Source organism: Oncorhynchus tshawytscha, linkage group LG06 (genome assembly GCF_018296145.1).
Source record: "Oncorhynchus tshawytscha isolate Ot180627B linkage group LG06, Otsh_v2.0, whole genome shotgun sequence".
Lineage (NCBI taxonomy): Eukaryota > Metazoa > Chordata > Actinopteri > Salmoniformes > Salmonidae > Oncorhynchus > Oncorhynchus tshawytscha.
In genome coordinates, this window is record NC_056434.1 from 72,491,533 (window position 1) to 72,508,806 (window position 17,274).

The 17,274-nt window shown below is 42.4% G+C and overlaps 1 protein-coding gene across 1 annotated transcript in view; it reads right to left on the reverse strand.

Moving 5' to 3' along the window:
* The window catches only part of LOC112253048 (E3 ubiquitin-protein ligase NEURL1), a 54,236-nt gene extending 39,145 nt beyond the window's left edge, over window positions 1–15,091 (reverse strand). The window contains exons 1-3 of the mRNA XM_024424916.2: window positions 14,659–15,091; window positions 1,454–1,701; window positions 421–742 (exon numbers count right to left, since the gene is read on the reverse strand). Of these exons, the coding sequence (XP_024280684.1) occupies window positions 421–742; window positions 1,454–1,701; window positions 14,659–14,773 (685 nt within the window). The 5' untranslated portion in view covers window positions 14,774–15,091. The remainder of the gene's footprint in view (window positions 1–420; window positions 743–1,453; window positions 1,702–14,658) is intronic.
* Window positions 15,092–17,274: the final 2,183 nt, after the last annotated feature.

The window sequence follows — 17,274 nt, forward strand, 5'->3', positions numbered from 1 at the left end:
AATCTGTTAGATGGGAAACCTTTCCTGAATTAGTTTCAAGTGTTTGGGGTAAACCCATCAAACAGGGCATTTCAGAATAGATGCTTTGTTTTCCAGTGGTTCTCAAATTCCACTGTGGTGGCATTTCCTTTATGCTAACAGTGTAACTATGCAACCTTTCTAATCTCTCTCCATCTTTTTTCCATTGGAGTATTTTGGAATGATGGTGTGTGGGAAAGGTAGAGCAGTAGTACAAAAGTAACATCACCAAACAACCAACCTCACGCAAACACACCCACCAGCACATACAATTTTAAACATTTAACCACCACTTGCTGTCATTAGTCAATTTGGGAAATTCATCAAAATGAATTGGAATAATATTTGGCAAGGAACGTCATTAACCCCCATAACACTTTCCCCTCTCCCTGTGAAACTTACCCAGTAGCTGGACCCCTCGTGTCAGTCCGTAGACATCTATGAGAGCCCAGAGTGTCTCGGAGGCATGGACCCCGCTGAAGAACAGCATGGGGCTGGAGCCATTGATGCGGTAAAACACACGACCCTTCTTGTCCACCCAGAAGGAGATGACATTACCCTCATTGGACAGCTCCTCGGGCAGGGCCTTGGCCCAGAAGCCATTCTGGGAGACCAGATCTGGGCAGGCATACTTGGGCAGGTTGTCTGGGTTGATGCGGGACGGGTCCTTGGAGGTGAAGCCCAGACGCAGGGCTCCGCTCCAGCAGCACTGCTTCTTAGTGATCTGGAGGGGAACAGGTAATGGGTTTGTACCATTTTTTATTTATCCTTTATTTAACTAGGCAAGACAGTTAAGAACAAATTATTATTTACAATGGCAGCCTAGGAACAGTGGGTTAACTGCCTTGTTCAGGGGCAGAACAACAGATTTTTACCTTATCAGCTCGGGGATTCGATCTAGTAACCTTTCAGTTACTGGCCCAACACACTAACCACTAGGCTACCTGCCACCCCAATTCAATTTTGATGAAGGGAGTTAAGCTGGTGAATGACCTAAAGTCCATTCCATTAGTTGTGTTAACCTAAGATTTACCAAAATACATTATGGTTGGCCATATGTTAAAACTTTTACAAACCAAATGGTAAACAACAACACAAATAAACACATATTGTATGTCTGTTTATCATCAGACGGGATATTCTTGTCTTGTCTCATTTAAAACCTCTATTTACACTTCTTTCACCATGCAAGATAACAGTGGCTCACATGGCAATGCTTCCCCTGCTCTTTCACTTGAGACATAGATGGACTGATAGGTGAAGTGGAAACTTTGGCTAAGCTGTTTTGGCCCACACAGAATCAGGGGAATAATGAAGGCAAAACACACAGTGAGTGAGAGAGACAGACAAAATAAATAAATGGAAAGACAGTGTGCTGGAAGGAAGGAAAGACAGTGTGCTGATAACCATGGTCCACTGCCCAGTCTGTCCATACCTTGAGGCGGACCTGCTCGTACAGGGCAATGGACCGGTTGCTGAAGGTGATGGCATTGCAGAAGCTGGCCTGCCTCTTGACGGTCCTCTGGGCCACGTCCATGATGATCTGGGAGCCCTTGGCACTGGGGTGGAAGAGCAGGGGAAAAGAGGACAGGCTGCTCCCACACTGCAGGACGGGCAGACATTGCTTGGTGGGCTTATGGTGATAGCGGTGGGATGTGGTGGGGAAGGGGCCACCCAGAGAATCTGAAAAGGAGGAAGCATAGGGGGAGTTACTGTAGATATACGGATCTACAAAGAACATTACTATGGCATCCACTGTTTAAATATGCACAAAGCCAACATAACAATGCATTAGCAGCATTCACACAATCAATAAAAACTGCCTTTCCTCAATGTCGTGGCGATGACTGGGTGTACAGGTAACTGCCAAAATAAAGGAAACACCAACATAACGAGTCTTAATAGGGCGTTGGGCACCACGAGCCAGAACAGCTTCAATGCACCTTGGCATAGATTCTACAAGTGTCTGGAACTCTATTGGAGGGATGCGACACCATTCGCACATGAGAAATTCCATAATTTGGTGTTTTGTTGATGATGGTTGAAAAACGGCCATAGCATGTGGTTTACATCATTTTCATGCTCATCCTACCATTCATTGCCATCCTATGGGGGCATAGCAATAGTAGCCAAAATGCCCTGTCCGGCATTTTTATACATTACCCTAAGCATGATGAGACGTTAATTGCTTAATTAACTCAGAAACCACACCTGTGTGGAAGCACCTGCTTTAAATATACAGTTTAAGTCAGAAGTTTACATACACTTATGTTGGAGTCATTATAACTCGCTTTTCAAGCACCTCACAAATTTCTTGTTAACAAACTATAGTTTGGGCAAGTCGGTTAGGACATCTACTTTGTGCACGACACAAGAAATTGTTCTGACAATTGTTCACAGACAGATTATTTCACTTATAATTCACTGTATCACAATTCCAGTGGGTCAGAAGTTTACATACACTAAGTTGACTGTGCCTTTAAACAGCTTGGAAAATTCCCGAAAATGATGTCATGGCTTAAGAAGCTTCTGATAGTCAAATTGGAGGTGTACCTGTGGATGTATTTCAAGGCCTACCTTCAAACTCAGTGCCTCTTTGCTTGACATCATGGCAAAATCAAAAGAAATCAGCCAAGACCTCAGAAAAAGAGTGTAGACCTTCACAAGTCTGGTTCATCCTTGGGAGCAATTTCCAAACGCCTGAAGGTACCACGTACAAACAATTGTACGCAAGTATAAACACCATGGGACCACGCAGCCATCATACCGCTCAGGAAGGAGACGCGTTCTGTCTCCTAGAGATGAATGTACTTTGGTGAGAAAAGTGCAAATCAATCCCAGAACAACAGCAAAGGACCTTGTGAAGATGCTGGAGGAAACAGGTACAAATGTATCTATATCCACAATAAAACGAGTCCAATATTGACATAATCTGAAAGGCTGCTCAGCAAGGAAGAAGCCACTGCTCCAAAACAGCCATAAAAAAGCCAGACTACGGTTTGCAACTGCACATGGGGACAAAGATCGTACTTTTTGGAGAAATGTCCTCTGGTCTGAAGAAACAAAATTAAAACTTTTTTTGTTTTATTTTTCTTTCTCCTTTATTTAACCAGGTAGGCAAGTTGAGAACAAGTTCTCATTTACAATTGTGACCTGGCCAAGATAAAGCAAAGCAGTTCGACACATGTTTGGCCGTAATGACTATCGTTATGTTTAAAGGAAATAGGGAGAGACTTGCAAGCCGATTAACACCATCCCAACCGTGAAGCACAGGGGTGGCAGCATCATGTTGTGCGGGTGCTTTGCTGCAGGAGGGACTGGTGCACTTCACAAAATAGATGGCATCATGAGGTAAGAAAATTATGTGGATATATTGAAGCAACATTCAGGAAGTTAAAGCTTGGTCACAAATGGGTCTTCCAAATGGAGAATGACCACAAGCATACTTCCAAAGTTGTGGCAAAATTGCTTAAGGACAACAAAGTCAAGGTATTGGAGTGGCCATCACAAAGCCCTGACCTCAATCCTATAGAACATTTGGGGGCAGAACTGAAAAAGTGTGTGTGAGCAAGGAGGCCTACAAAAAGGAGGCCTAGAAACCTGACTCAGTTATACCAGCTCTGTCAGGAATGGGCCAAAATTGTGGAAGGCTACCCGAAACGTTGGACCCAAGTTAAACAACTTAAAGGCAATGCTACCAGATACTAATTGAATGTATGTACACTTCTGACCCACTGGGAATGTGATGAAAGAAATAAAAGCTAAAATAAATAATTCTCTCTACTATTATTCTGACATTTCATATTCTTAAAATAAAGTGGTAATCCTAACTGACCTAAGACAGGGAATTTTTACTAGGATTAAATGTCAGGAATTGTGAAAAACTGAGTTGAAATGTATTTGGCTAAGGTGTATGTAAACTTCCGACTTGAACTGTACTTCGTATCCCTCATTTCCATTATTACCTGTATGTTTCTTTAAGAACCATTTAACTCACTCTATTTTCAGAAATCCAACAACAAGTGCAAACAAAAAGATAGGTCTGTTAGTCATCTTGATTTTCTCCTTGGATGAAAATACATATTTTTTTAACTAGGCAAGTCAGTTAAGAACAAATTCTTATTTACAACAATGTCCTAGCAACAGTGGTTTAACTGGGGCAGAACGACAGATTTTTACCTTGTCAGCTCTGGGATTTGATCTAGCAACCATTTTGGTTACTGGCCCAATGCTCTAACCACTAGGCTACCTGCCACCCTGAGATAAGAGCTGCTTGGTAACCAGAGAGAAATTGTACAGCTGCGAAAAACTCACAGAATTAGGTAATATCAGTAATTGGTAAACTCCTGTCACACCATTCATTTTTTTGTTGTTCCACATTTTGCCAATTTGGCACTGGTTTATTCGGATCCCCATTAGCTTTTGCCGAAGCAGCAGCTATTCTTCCTGGGGACCACACAAAAACAAAAACGACAAGTAACAAAGCAAAACACTGATAGACAAGAAAAGTTACACAAATTTAGCAAAAATACAATGATATTCAAACAATATAACTAAAGAATAAGGTGTGTGTGTGTATCATTTCAGTCTCTATTGTGCCACGAGATGTTTTATCGATTGTTTTAAGGTAATTTTGCTGTTTACTTCAGTGGAGATGGAAGGGAGTTCCGAGCAATTATGGCTCTGTATAATACTGTGCGTTGCCGTGAATTCATTTTGGACTTGGGACTGTGAAAAGACCCCTGGTGACATGTTTTGTTGGGTAAGTATGGGTGTCTGAGCTGTATGTTATATGATTATGCAGACAATCTGGAATTTAACACAGTAATATTTCTAATGAAAACTAGAAGAGAAGCAGTTCATCTCTCGTCAACACTCCACTAGGAAAGACTGGCATGTTGTTGATGTTACTTTTGTATGTGCAGTTAAAAGGGCAAGGCGTGCTGCTCTGTTTTGAGCCAGCTGCAGCTTTGCTAGGTCTTTCTTTGCTGCTCTTGACATTATTACCAGACAGTAATTAAGATGGGACAAGACCAGAGCCTGAACAACTAGTACAGTTGATTTGTGTCAAAAAAGAACAGATATACCTCTCCCCAGCAACTTTATCAATAGGACTTGACCGTGATAATTGACCATACAATGTTATATCTAGGAGTTTAGCTTCCTCAGTTTGCACAATGGTCACACCCTTTATGTACAACTCAAATAAATCTGTATTAGTCACATGCTTCATAAACAACAATGAATTGTTTACACACAGGCCCTTCCCAACAATGCAGATAAAAATATATAATAGAAAAGTAAAACACGTAATAAAAGTAATAATAAATACACAATGAGTATGATAACTTAGTTATATACACAGAGTACAAGTACCGAGTCGATGTGCAAGGTAAGAGGTAGATATGTACATATAAGTAGGAATAAAGTGGATAAAAAACAGTAGCAGCGGTGCATGTGATGATTCAAAAAAGTTAGTTAAATAGTTAACCAAATAGCTACCTGGACTAAATATTTCTAAACAAATTCTAAATACTCTCCTGACTCACCCAATGTGGCATGGATCTGTTTTTTTCTAAAGTATTTCTATTTACTTCGGATCTGGAATCCCTCAACTGAAGCTAGCCAGCTAACTACCTACCAACTATCAGTTAGCAAAACATTGCTAGCGGTCATCAGCTAACCTTTAGCTCGGAAAGCTCTCGCCAGTTCGAACAACGTGACTCAAACCAGAGCATAACAAACCTATTTCTCTCCATATCCCCGGATTCATACCGCAAACTCCGAACATTTTCATCTGGATCTTCACAACTAGCTAACCGCAATCCCGGGTGACCACTCCTGGCTAGTGTTTCCATCCCAGAGCAAGCACCAATTAGCCTGAAGCTAGCACGGACAGGGCTCCTGTGCTACCACCGAAGCCCACTCCTGGGCTAAAATTTCCGGACCCCTTCTCCTGCCGGTACGGGGCACGGAACCCCGCCGATCCTCTACGACTGGAATACCGACATAATCTGCCCAAGGATTCCAACAGGCCCCTCAGGCGCAATGTCCGCTGAAGGTCTATTCTGCTAACCTGCTAGGCCTTCTAGCTACCTAGAGCTACTTGGAACCCTACTAACTCCACGACTGGTCTATCAACGTCACCGCACGAAGAGGCAAACACAGACTTACCCCCATCGCGACGTCCCCCAAAGGCTAACTTGCTTGCCCCGGTCTACTAACTGCTAGCTTGCCTGCCCCGGTATGCTAACTGCTAGCCCCTGCTAACTGCTTGCTTGCTAACCCGGTCTGCTAACTGCTAGCTTGTTTAGCCCCAGTCTGCTAACTGCTAGCTTGTTTAGCCCCGGTCTGCTAACTGCTAGCTTGTTTAGCCCCAGTCTACTAACTGTCAGCATCGGCCTGCTAACTATCTGAATCGCCGTGTTCCCAGTCAGCCCAACCACTCACTGGACACATATGTTCACTTGGCTACGCATGCCTCTCTCTAATATCAATAAGCCTCGTCCATTCCTATCCTGGTTAGTGATTAGTGTCTTATTTCACTGTAGAGCCTCTAGCCCTGCTCAATATGCCTTAACCAACCATGTTGTTCCACCTCCTACATAAGCGATGACAACACCTGGTTTAAACGTCTCTAGAGACTATATCTCTCTCATCATTACTCAATGCCTAGGTTTACCTCCAATGTACTCACATCCTACCTTACCTTTGTCTGTACACTATGCCTTGAATCTATGCTATCATGCCCAGAAACCTGCTCCTTTTACTCTCTGTTCCGAACGTGCTAGACGGCCAGTTCGTATAGCATTTAGCCGACCCATATCCTACTTCTCCTCTGTTCCTCTGGACATGTAGAGGTTAATCCTGGTCCTGCAGTGCCTAGCTCCACTCCCACTCCGCAGGTGCTCTCATTTGTTGACTTCTGTAACCGTAAAAGCCTTGGTTTCATGCATGTTAACATTAGAAGCCTACTCCCTAAGTTTGTTTTACTCACTGCTTTAGCACACTCTGCCAACCAGGATGTCTTAGCCGTGTCTGAATCCTGGCTTAGGAAAACCACAAAAAAATGAAATCTCCTTCGCTAACTATAACATTTTCTGCCAAGATAGAACTGCCAAAGAGGGCAGTGTTGCAATCTACTGCAAAGATAGCCTGCAGAGTTCTGTATTACTATCCAAGTGTGTACCCAAACAATTCGAGCTCTACTTCTACAAATTCACAAATTTGTTGCTTGCTATAAACCTCCCTCTGCCCCCAGCTGTGCCCTCGATACCATATGTGAATTGATTGCCCCCCATCTATTTTCTGAGCTCGTGCTACTAGGTGTCCTAAACTGGGACATGCTTAACACCCTGGCCATCCTACAATCAAAGCTTGATGCCCTCAATCTCACACAAATGATCAATGAACCTACCAGGTACAACTCCAAATCTGTAAACACGGGAAACCTCATAGATGTCATCCGAACTAACTCGCCCTCCAAATACACCTTTGCTGTTTTCAATCAAGATCTCAGCGATCACTGCCTCATTGCCTGCATCCGTAATGGGTCTGCGACCAAACGACCACCCCTCATCACTATCAAACGCTCCCTAAAACACTTCTGCGAGCAAGCCTTTCTAATTGACCTGGAATGTATCCTGGAATGACATTGATCTCATCCCGTCAGTAGATGATGCCTGGCTATTCTTTAAAAGTGCCTTCCTCACCATCTTAATTAAGCATGCCCCATTCAAAAAAATGTAGAACTAGGAATAGATATAGTCCTTGGTTCACTCCAGACCTGTCTGCCCTTGACCAGCACAAAACATCCTGTGGCGTTCTGCATTAGCATCGAATAGCCCCCGTGATATGCAACTTTTCAGGGAAGTTAGGAACAAATATACACAGGCAGTTAGGAAAGCTAAGGCTAGCTTTTTCAAACAGAAATTTGCATCCTGTAGTACTAACTCAAAAAAGTTCTGGGACACTGTAAAGTCCATGGAGAATAAGAGCACCTCCTCACAGCTGCCCACTGCTCTGAGGCTAGGAAACACTGTCACCACGGATAAATCCACTATAATTGAGAATTTCAATAAGCATTTCTCTACGGCTGGCCATGCTTTCCTCCTGGCTACCCCTACCCCGGTCAACTGACCGGCACCGTCCACAGCAACCCGCTAAAGCCCCCACCATTTCTCCTTTACCCAAATCCAGATAGCTGATGTTCTGAAAGAGCTGCAAAATCTGGACCCCTACAAATCAGCCGGGCTAGACAATCTGGACCCTCTCTTTCTAAAATGATCTGCCAAAATTGTTGCAACCCCTATTACTAGCCTGTTCAATCTCTCTTTCGTATCGTCTGAGATTCCCAAAGATTGGAAAGCTGCTGCGGTCATCCCCCTCTTCAATGGGGGTGACACTCTAGACCCAAACAGCTTCAGACCTATATCTATCCTACCCTGTCTTTCTAAGGTCTTCGAAAGCCAAGTTAACAAACAGATTACTGACCATTTCGATTCCCACCGTACCTTCTCCACTATGCAATCTGGTTTCAGAGCTGGTCATGGGTGCACCTCAGGCACGCTCAAGGTCCTAAACGACATCATAACCGCCATCGATAAGAGACATTACTGTGCAGCCGTATTCATCGACCTGGCCAAGGTTTTCGACTCTGTCAATTACCACATTCTAATTGGCAAACTCAACAGCCTTGGTTTCTCAAATGATTTCCTTGCCTGGTTTACCACCTACTTCTCTGATAGAGTTCAGTGTGTCAAATTGGAGGGCCTGTTGTCCGGACCTCTGGTAGTCTCTATGGGGTTGCCACAGTGCTCAATTCTCGGGCCGACTCTCTTCTCTGTATACATCAATGATGTTGCTCTTGCTGCTGGTGATTCTCTGGTACACCTCTACGCAGACGACACCATTCTGTATACTTCTGGCCCCTCTTTGGACACTGTGTTAACTAACCTCCAGACGAGCTTCAATGCCATACAACTCTCCTTCCGTGTCCTCCAACTGCTCTTAAATGCAAGTAAAACTAAATGCATGCTATTCACCTGCTCGCCCGTCCAGCATCACTACTCTGGACGGCTCTGACTTAGAATACGTGGACAACTACAAATGCCTAGGTGTCTGGTTAGACTGTAAACTATCTTTCCAGACTCACATTAAGCATCTCCAATCCAAAATTAAATCTAGAATTGGCTTCCTATATCGCAACAAAAGCATCCTTCACTTGCTGCCAAACATACCCTTGTAAAACTGACCATCCTAAAGATCCTCGACTTCGGTGATGTCATCTATAAAATAGCCTTTAACACTCTACTCAGCAAACTGGATACAGTATATCACAGTGCCATCCATTTGTCACCAAAGCCCCATACACTACCCACCATTACGACCTGTACGCTCTCGTTGGTTGGCCCTCGCTTCATAACCCACTGGCTACCAAAAATAAACATATCCAGGTGTTAGAATGGCCAAGTCAAAGTCCAGACCTGAATCCAATCGAGAATCTGTGGAAAGAACTGAAAACTGCTGTTCACAAATGCTCTCCATCCAACCTCACTGAGCTCGAGCTGTTTTGCAAGGAGGAATGGGAAAAAATGTCAGTCTCTCGATGTGCAAAACTGATAGAGACATACCCCAAGCGACTTACAGCTGTAATCGCAGCAAAAGGTGGCGCTACAAAGTATTAACTTAAGGGGGCTGAATAATTTTGCACGCCCAATTTTTCAGTTTTTGATTTGTTAAAAAAGTTTGAAATATCCAATAAATGTCGTTCCACTTCAGGATTGTGTCCCACTTGTTGTTGATTCTTCACAAAAAAATACAGTTTTATATCTTTATGTTTGAAGCCTGAAATGTGGCAAAAGGTCGCAAAGTTCAAGGGGGCCGAATACTTTCGCAAGGCACTGTATATGCATTCATATTGAATATAGCAACAATATATAAAGTGGGGTCCACAATTATTGACACCCTTGATAAAGATGAGCAATAATCGACTGTCTGAAATAAATAATTCAAATACTGAGCTATATTGTATGCTACATTTTTGGGGGGAAATTATATTTTATACTAATACAATTGCTCAGAGAAAGAGATTTTGTTTATCAAGTAACCATTTTTTTTCTCAAAAAGGTAGGTGTCAAAAATATTGACACCCTAAAGATTCTTATAAATAAAGTAGTCAAAAGGTCAGTATTTGATCCCATATTCCTAGCATGCAATGATTACAGCAGTGTCTCCCGACCCCTCCTGTCTCAGCCTCCAGTAATAGTTTATGTGTCGGGGGCTAGGGTCAGTCTGCTATATCTGGAGTATTTCTCTTGTTTTATCCGGTGTCCTGTGTGAATTTAAGTATGCTCCTGCTAATTCTCTCTCTTTCTCTTTCTCTTGGAGGACCTGAGCCCTAGGACCATGCCTCAGGACTACCTGGCCTGATGACTCCTTGCTGTCCCCAGTCCACCTGGTCGTGCTGCTGCTCCAGTTTCAACTGTTCTGCCTGCAGCTATGGAACCCTGACCTATTCACCGGACGTGCTACCTTGTCCCGGACCTGCTGTTTTCGACTCTCTCTTTCTACCGCACCTGCTGTCTCTAACACTGAATGATCGGCTATGAAAAGCCAACTGACATTTACTGCTAAGGTCGCTGACCTGTTGCACCCTCTACAACCACTGTGATTATTATTATTTGACCCTGCTAGTCATCTATGAACGTTTGAACATGTTGGCCATGTTTTGTTATCATCGCCACCCGGCAGAAGAGGTCAGAAGAGGAGTGGCCACCCCTCAGAGCCTGGTTCCTCTTGGTTTCTTCCTAGGTTCCTGACATTCTAGGGAGTTTTTCCTAGCCACCATGCTTCTACATCTGCATTGCTTGCTGTTTGGGGTTTTAGGCTGGGTTTCTGTATAGCACTTTGTGACATCGGCTGATGTAAAAAGGGCTTTATAAATAAATTTGATTGATTGACTCTACAAACTTGTTGGATGCATTTGCAGTTAGTTTTGGTTGTGTGTTTTGGTTAGTTTAGTTTTGGTTGTGTGCCCAATAGAAATTAATGGTAAATAATGTATTGTGTCATTTTGGAGTCACTTTTATTGCAAATAAGAATATAAAATATTTCTAAACACTTCTACATGTGGATGTGAATGCTACCATGATTACGGAAAATGCTGAATGAATGGTGAATGATAATGAGTGAGAAAGTTAAAGAGAGTCAAAGAATAGCATAACACGGGAAAAAAACGACTACAAAGCTACTTTGGGATGTATCTGACTTGTAGTAAATACCAAAGAATGAATCATGGGTAATAGCCAGCTCCTACACATACATTCTTCAATGCAGCTCTAATTGACTCCAAATCTACTGTTCTCACATCTGCCTTTTTGTAGACTGATAAGGCGTGGGTTGTGCCACTGTATGTGCAAAAAAATCAACAGTTAGGCTATTCCCCTTCAAAGCAATACAACAATGCCAAGGACATTGAGTTGTCAGGAAGATATTTCTGGTGAGATCATCCCAAATAATGACTTATTCAACAGACAATTGTGTGGGAATGAGGCATATGTACCAAGTGTTGTTTTATGACTTGCACTTAGCCGATTGTCAAATTAACAGTCAAATAATATTTTATAATATATAATAATATGAAGATAATATCACAAATACCTGTTCTTTACAAACCTACAGTATAAACCAGCAGAGGTTTGGGAGCAGGTCAACACTGGCCTGTCACCAGGGCACTGCACTAAAAAGCAAAAGGTCTAAGGATCAACAACTAGAGGAGCACATTCACCTAATTAAGAGGGTGTGTGTGTGTGTGTGTGTGTGTGTGTGTGTGTGTGTGTGTGTGTGTGTGTGTGTGTGTGTGTGTGTGTGTGTGAGGGAGAGTATCCCTAGTCTAATTTCTTAGGGATAGAAAGTTATTATTGCTCCTGACCTATAGGGGTCAAGACCTTTTCAGTGTACCCAGGAGACATTTCAATTAGGCAGCTTATATTGGCAACAGAGAATCATGGGGCTTCTGCGAATGCAGTCACTTCAATTTCAAGACAGAAATATTCAGCAAGGTAAACAGTCTCATATCTATCCATGGATGTACATATAGCATCATTTGAATAACACATTTTGACCAGGAAATTAACCAAATATAAAGCAGCACAGCATTTGTCATGTATTTCTACAGAGTTATTTTCTCCATTGTTGAAACTCTTTTAGATTGTGGCTGCCAAGAGAACTCCAATGAATTGTTCAGGCTGAACTGGCATAGGAAAAGTACAGCCTATTTGTCAGAGTATACACTACTGACTTGAGGTATTCACGTCTGTCCCTGGGCTACATAAAAATGATGAATGGTTCTCTATGTACAACAATGGTCCTAAATTAAGTTATAATAAATCATGTAACCATATTTTATTCATCATGTCAGATTGTTTGATGGCAACATAAAAGGGTGTATTGTATTCAACCACTGGCCAAGCAAATGATAATGCATGACATGCCAGAACATACAAAACAAACACTTTTGGTTGACTCAAGTCCAAAATTAGTTTACAAAAGACCTCACAAATGCCAAATGCATTTTGCTTGTTGCTACTACTGCTGCCACATTGATAGAGTTGAATTCTTTATGCTTATTTACCTTCAGCATTACATTGGATTGTCTGAGAAGGTCAGTGCCTACCTCCTCAATGGCACAGAGGTTCTCTGGGCATGTCTTGAGAGCAATGCAACCAGACAGAGATGTCAAGCATAACATTGAGCAGAGACTGGGCATGATAAAGAGAAGTGCCACGACAAGCATCAGGCACTCAGGTTAAGGAAGGGGAATATTGCTCAGAGCTCAATCGTCATTGATTGGTCAGGGCAACCAAACAGTGAAGACTGGATAGACAGAGCCAGAGACCGCCATAGGCAGTCACACCTGGCCCGCTGCCCCGCTCTGGAGTCTTTTTTCCAGACTTGACATTACGTAAACATCAGGGCTCAGTGACCTGCTAATGTGGGACAAAAGCTCAGAGGCAGCAGCCCTGGAGAGCACAGGGCAAGGGTGTTACAGCAGCTTGGTTGTCACACTGTGTCATCTCTGAAAGGGACAGGTGGAGGTTGGCCCTAACCACTGATCTAATGTCAGTTTTACATTGGACCTGCTGATGGTCAAGGTTTAGCTGGGTTTAAGTAAGATGTTCCTAGATCTGACTCTAAGGGCATCTGGCTGCCTAGGGCCACTGGGAAGCCTAGGGTGTGTACTACCCTGGCTGTCACAACTATAATTTCACATTTCTAATAGACCTCTCCTACCTGTGAGGTCTAATGTAAACTATAAACTTAGTGGTTTGAGCCCTGAATGCTGATTGGCTGACAGTTGTGGTATACCACAGGTATGACAACACATTTATTTGTACTGCTCTAATTACGTTGGTAACCAGTTTATGATAGCAATAAGGCACCTTGGGGTTTGTGATATGGCCAATATACCATGGCTTAGTGCTGTGTCCAGGCACTCCGCGTTGCGCCTAAGAACAGCCCTGAGCCGTGGTATATTGGCCATATACACCACACCCTCTCGGGCCTTATTGCTTAAGTATATCATATACTGTACATTGCACACAATCTCTGTATCATTGCATAGCCAAGAAAGATGGATTGCATAGTTAGGAAAGCGGTTTGTGACGTTCACCAAGATGGTGCCAATAGACACCTTGTTTCAGGCTCTTTTACAATAATTTGGCTACACCCGCAATAACATCTGATAAATATGTATATGTGACCAATAAAATATGAATGTTTATTCAAGTTTAGAACCTCTTATTATAGCCTCATCATAGAGATCTATCTGACAAGGGACAAAAAAAACAAATACAATGTATTACACTATGAGGCCGTCATTGTACATAAGAATTTGTTCTTAACTGACTTGCCTAGTTAAAATAAAACATAAAAATAATCAGAGGAGAACTGCAGACTATATGTATTAATTTAGAGTAATTTAACATGATTAATTAGATTAGTTATGTCATTGCATATGGTCTTGTGGAGTATCAGACAACTGATTGGACACTTGGGCAGTCAATGAGAGGCACACTGTTTACAAATACTAGGCAAGGTAAACGATTTAAATAATAATAATTAAGGAACACCATTTCTCCACATTGATAACTTCAAAATCCAGTTATATTCAAAGTCCAGTTATTTGGCTCAATCATCCCAGATATACTTAACCATAAATTGTAATCTGAAGAAAATATGTAGCAAATAAAAAAAACGAGATATAAATACCATCAGCCAATTTGCAACTATGCAAATACGAAGTTAATTCTTGAACATTCACGTTGCTGCACATAACAGAATATTGCATTGCTATAATTGTGTTTGAACGTTAGCATGCATCTAACATAAAAAAGCACACAAGTCATAGCTAGAGCATTCATAATACTTTAACTAATTTTATTGCTGACTCATTTCTTTCTGTGAGGGATAAATTGACACTTAATCAATTTAGAATCATCCTCAAATTATGCAATTTTTGCCTCTAGGTTTACATTGTAGCATATCCCATCAGCAACGTTTTTATTATTGCTAAATATACGCAATCAATAATCGAATATAGGCTACCCCCCCCCAAAAAAAAAAGTAAAATATCCTTACCGTACAAGGTATGTCTTGTTATCTGACCTCCCATGTTTGAATACAAGGTGAGTTCCTCTTCTCTGGTTTTGTTAGATAAAATATTCACAGACATGCGCTCCTTGGCTGTCAACATACCATAATCAGATAATCACGATTTCGTTCTCTCCAAACACCGTTTACCCTCAGTGTAGTTAGTGGCTGTCCAAGGCTATTTACATTGGACCGCCGCAGATAGGCTACAAAGCAGTCCCACACGCAGCGCAGAATAACGTTGAAATTAACATAAAATGTGGAGGTGGAGCTTCAAGAATAACAATTAACACTGTCGATACTACCGAGGAAGGTGCCTTCCAACTTTTCTCCTTTTGAAGTCGACAATAGCCTACGTGACCGCATTTTTCGGTAAACAAGCCTAGCGCGCCCAAAACCAGTATGCACTGAGAGGAAACCAGCTATAGGAAATCTGAACGGTGTACATAGTTTTGCCAATGCAGGGAAATTCCACCAATTTACTTGTAGCTACCTTAGGATGCATTTACACAGGCAGCCAAATTATGCATTTATTTTTTCACTAATTGGACTTTTGAAACAATCTGATATGATTGGTCAAAAGACAAATTAGTGGAAAAAATATCAGAATTGGGCTGCCTGTGTAAACACAGCTTAAGTTTAATAGTTAAAATCATCTGCAATCTACACTATATATACAAAATATGTGGACACCCCTTCAATTTAGTGGATTTTGCTTTTTCAGCCACACCCATTGATGACAGGTGTATAAAATTGAGCACACAGGTATACAATCTCCATGGAGAAACATTGGCAGTAGAATGGCCTTACTGAAGAGCTCAGTGACTTTCAGCGTGGCACCGTTCTAGGATGCTACCTTTCCAACAAGTCAGTTCGTCAAATTTATGCCCTGCTACAGTCGATCTACCCCAGTCAAATGTAAGTGCTGTTATTGTGAAGTGGAGATGTCTAGGAGCAACAACGGCTCAGTCGTGAAGTGGAAGGCCACACAAGCTCACAGAACGAGACCACTGAGTGCTGAAGCGCGTACCGCATAAAAATTGTCTGTCCTTGGTTGCAACACTCACTACCGAGTTTCAAACTGCCTCTGGAAGCAACGTCAGCACAATAACTGTTAGTTGGGAGTTTCATGAAATGGGTTTCCGCGGCCGAGCAGCCGCATACAAGCCTAAAATCACCATGTGTAATGCCAAGCGTCGACTGGAGTGGTGTAAAGATGGCCTCCATTGAACTCTGGAGCATTGGAAACACGTTCTCTGGAGTGATGAATCACACTTCACCGTCTGGCAGTCCAACGGACAAATCTGGGTTTGGCCGATGTCAGGAGAACACTACCTGCCCGAATGCATAATGCCAACTGTAAAGTTAGGTGGAGGAGGAATAATTGTCTGGGGCTGGTTTTCATGGTTTGGGCAATGCCCCTTAGATCCAGTGAAGGGAAACCTTAATGCTACAACATACAATGACATTCTAGACAATTCTGAGCTTCCAACCTTGTGGCAACAGTTTGGGGCCAAACAGTGAAGACTGGATAGACAGAGCCAGAGACCGCCATAGGCAGTCACACCTGGCCCGCTGCCCCGCTCTGGAGTCTTTTTTCCAGACTTGACATTACGTAAACATCAGGGCTCAGTGACCTGCTAATGTGGGACAAAAGCTCAGAGGCAGCAGCCCTGGAGAGCACAGGGCAAGGGTGTTACAGCAGCTTGGTTGTCACACTGTGTCATCTCTGAAAGGGACAGGTGGAGGTTGGCCCTAACCACTGATCTAATGTCAGTTTTACATTGGACCTGCTGATGGTCAAGGTTTAGCTGGGTTTAAGTAAGATGTTCCTAGATCTGACTCTAAGGGCATCTGGCTGCCTAGGGCCACTGGGAAGCCTAGGGTGTGTACTACCCTGGCTGTCACAACTATAATTTCACATTTCTAATAGACCTCTCCTACCTGTGAGGTCTAATGTAAACTATAAACTTAGTGGTTTGAGCCCTGAATGCTGATTGGCTGACAGTTGTGGTATACCACAGGTATGACAACACATTTATTTGTACTGCTCTAATTACGTTGGTAACCAGTTTATGATAGCAATAAGGCACCTTGGGGGTTTGTGATATGGCCAATATACCATGGCTTAGCGCTGTGTCCAGGCACTCCGCGTTGCGCCTAAGAACAGCCCTGAGCCGTGGTATATTGGCCATATACACCACACCCTCTCGGGCCTTATTGCTTAAGTATATCATATACTGTACATTGCACACAATCTCTGTATCATTGCATAGCCAAGAAAGATGGATTGCATAGCTAGGAAAGCGGTTTGTGACGTTCACCAAGATGGTGCCAATAGACACCTTGTTTCAGGCTCTTTTACAATCATTTGGCTACACCCGCAATAACATCTGATAAATATGTATATGTGACCAATAAAATATGAATGTTTATTCAAGTTTAGAACCTCTTATTATAGCCTCATCATAGAGATCTATCTGACAAGGGACAAAAAAAACAAATACAATGTATTACACTATGAGGCCGTCATTGTACATAAGAATTTGTTCTTAACTGACTTGCCTAGTTAAAATAAAACATAAAAATAATCAGAGGAGAACT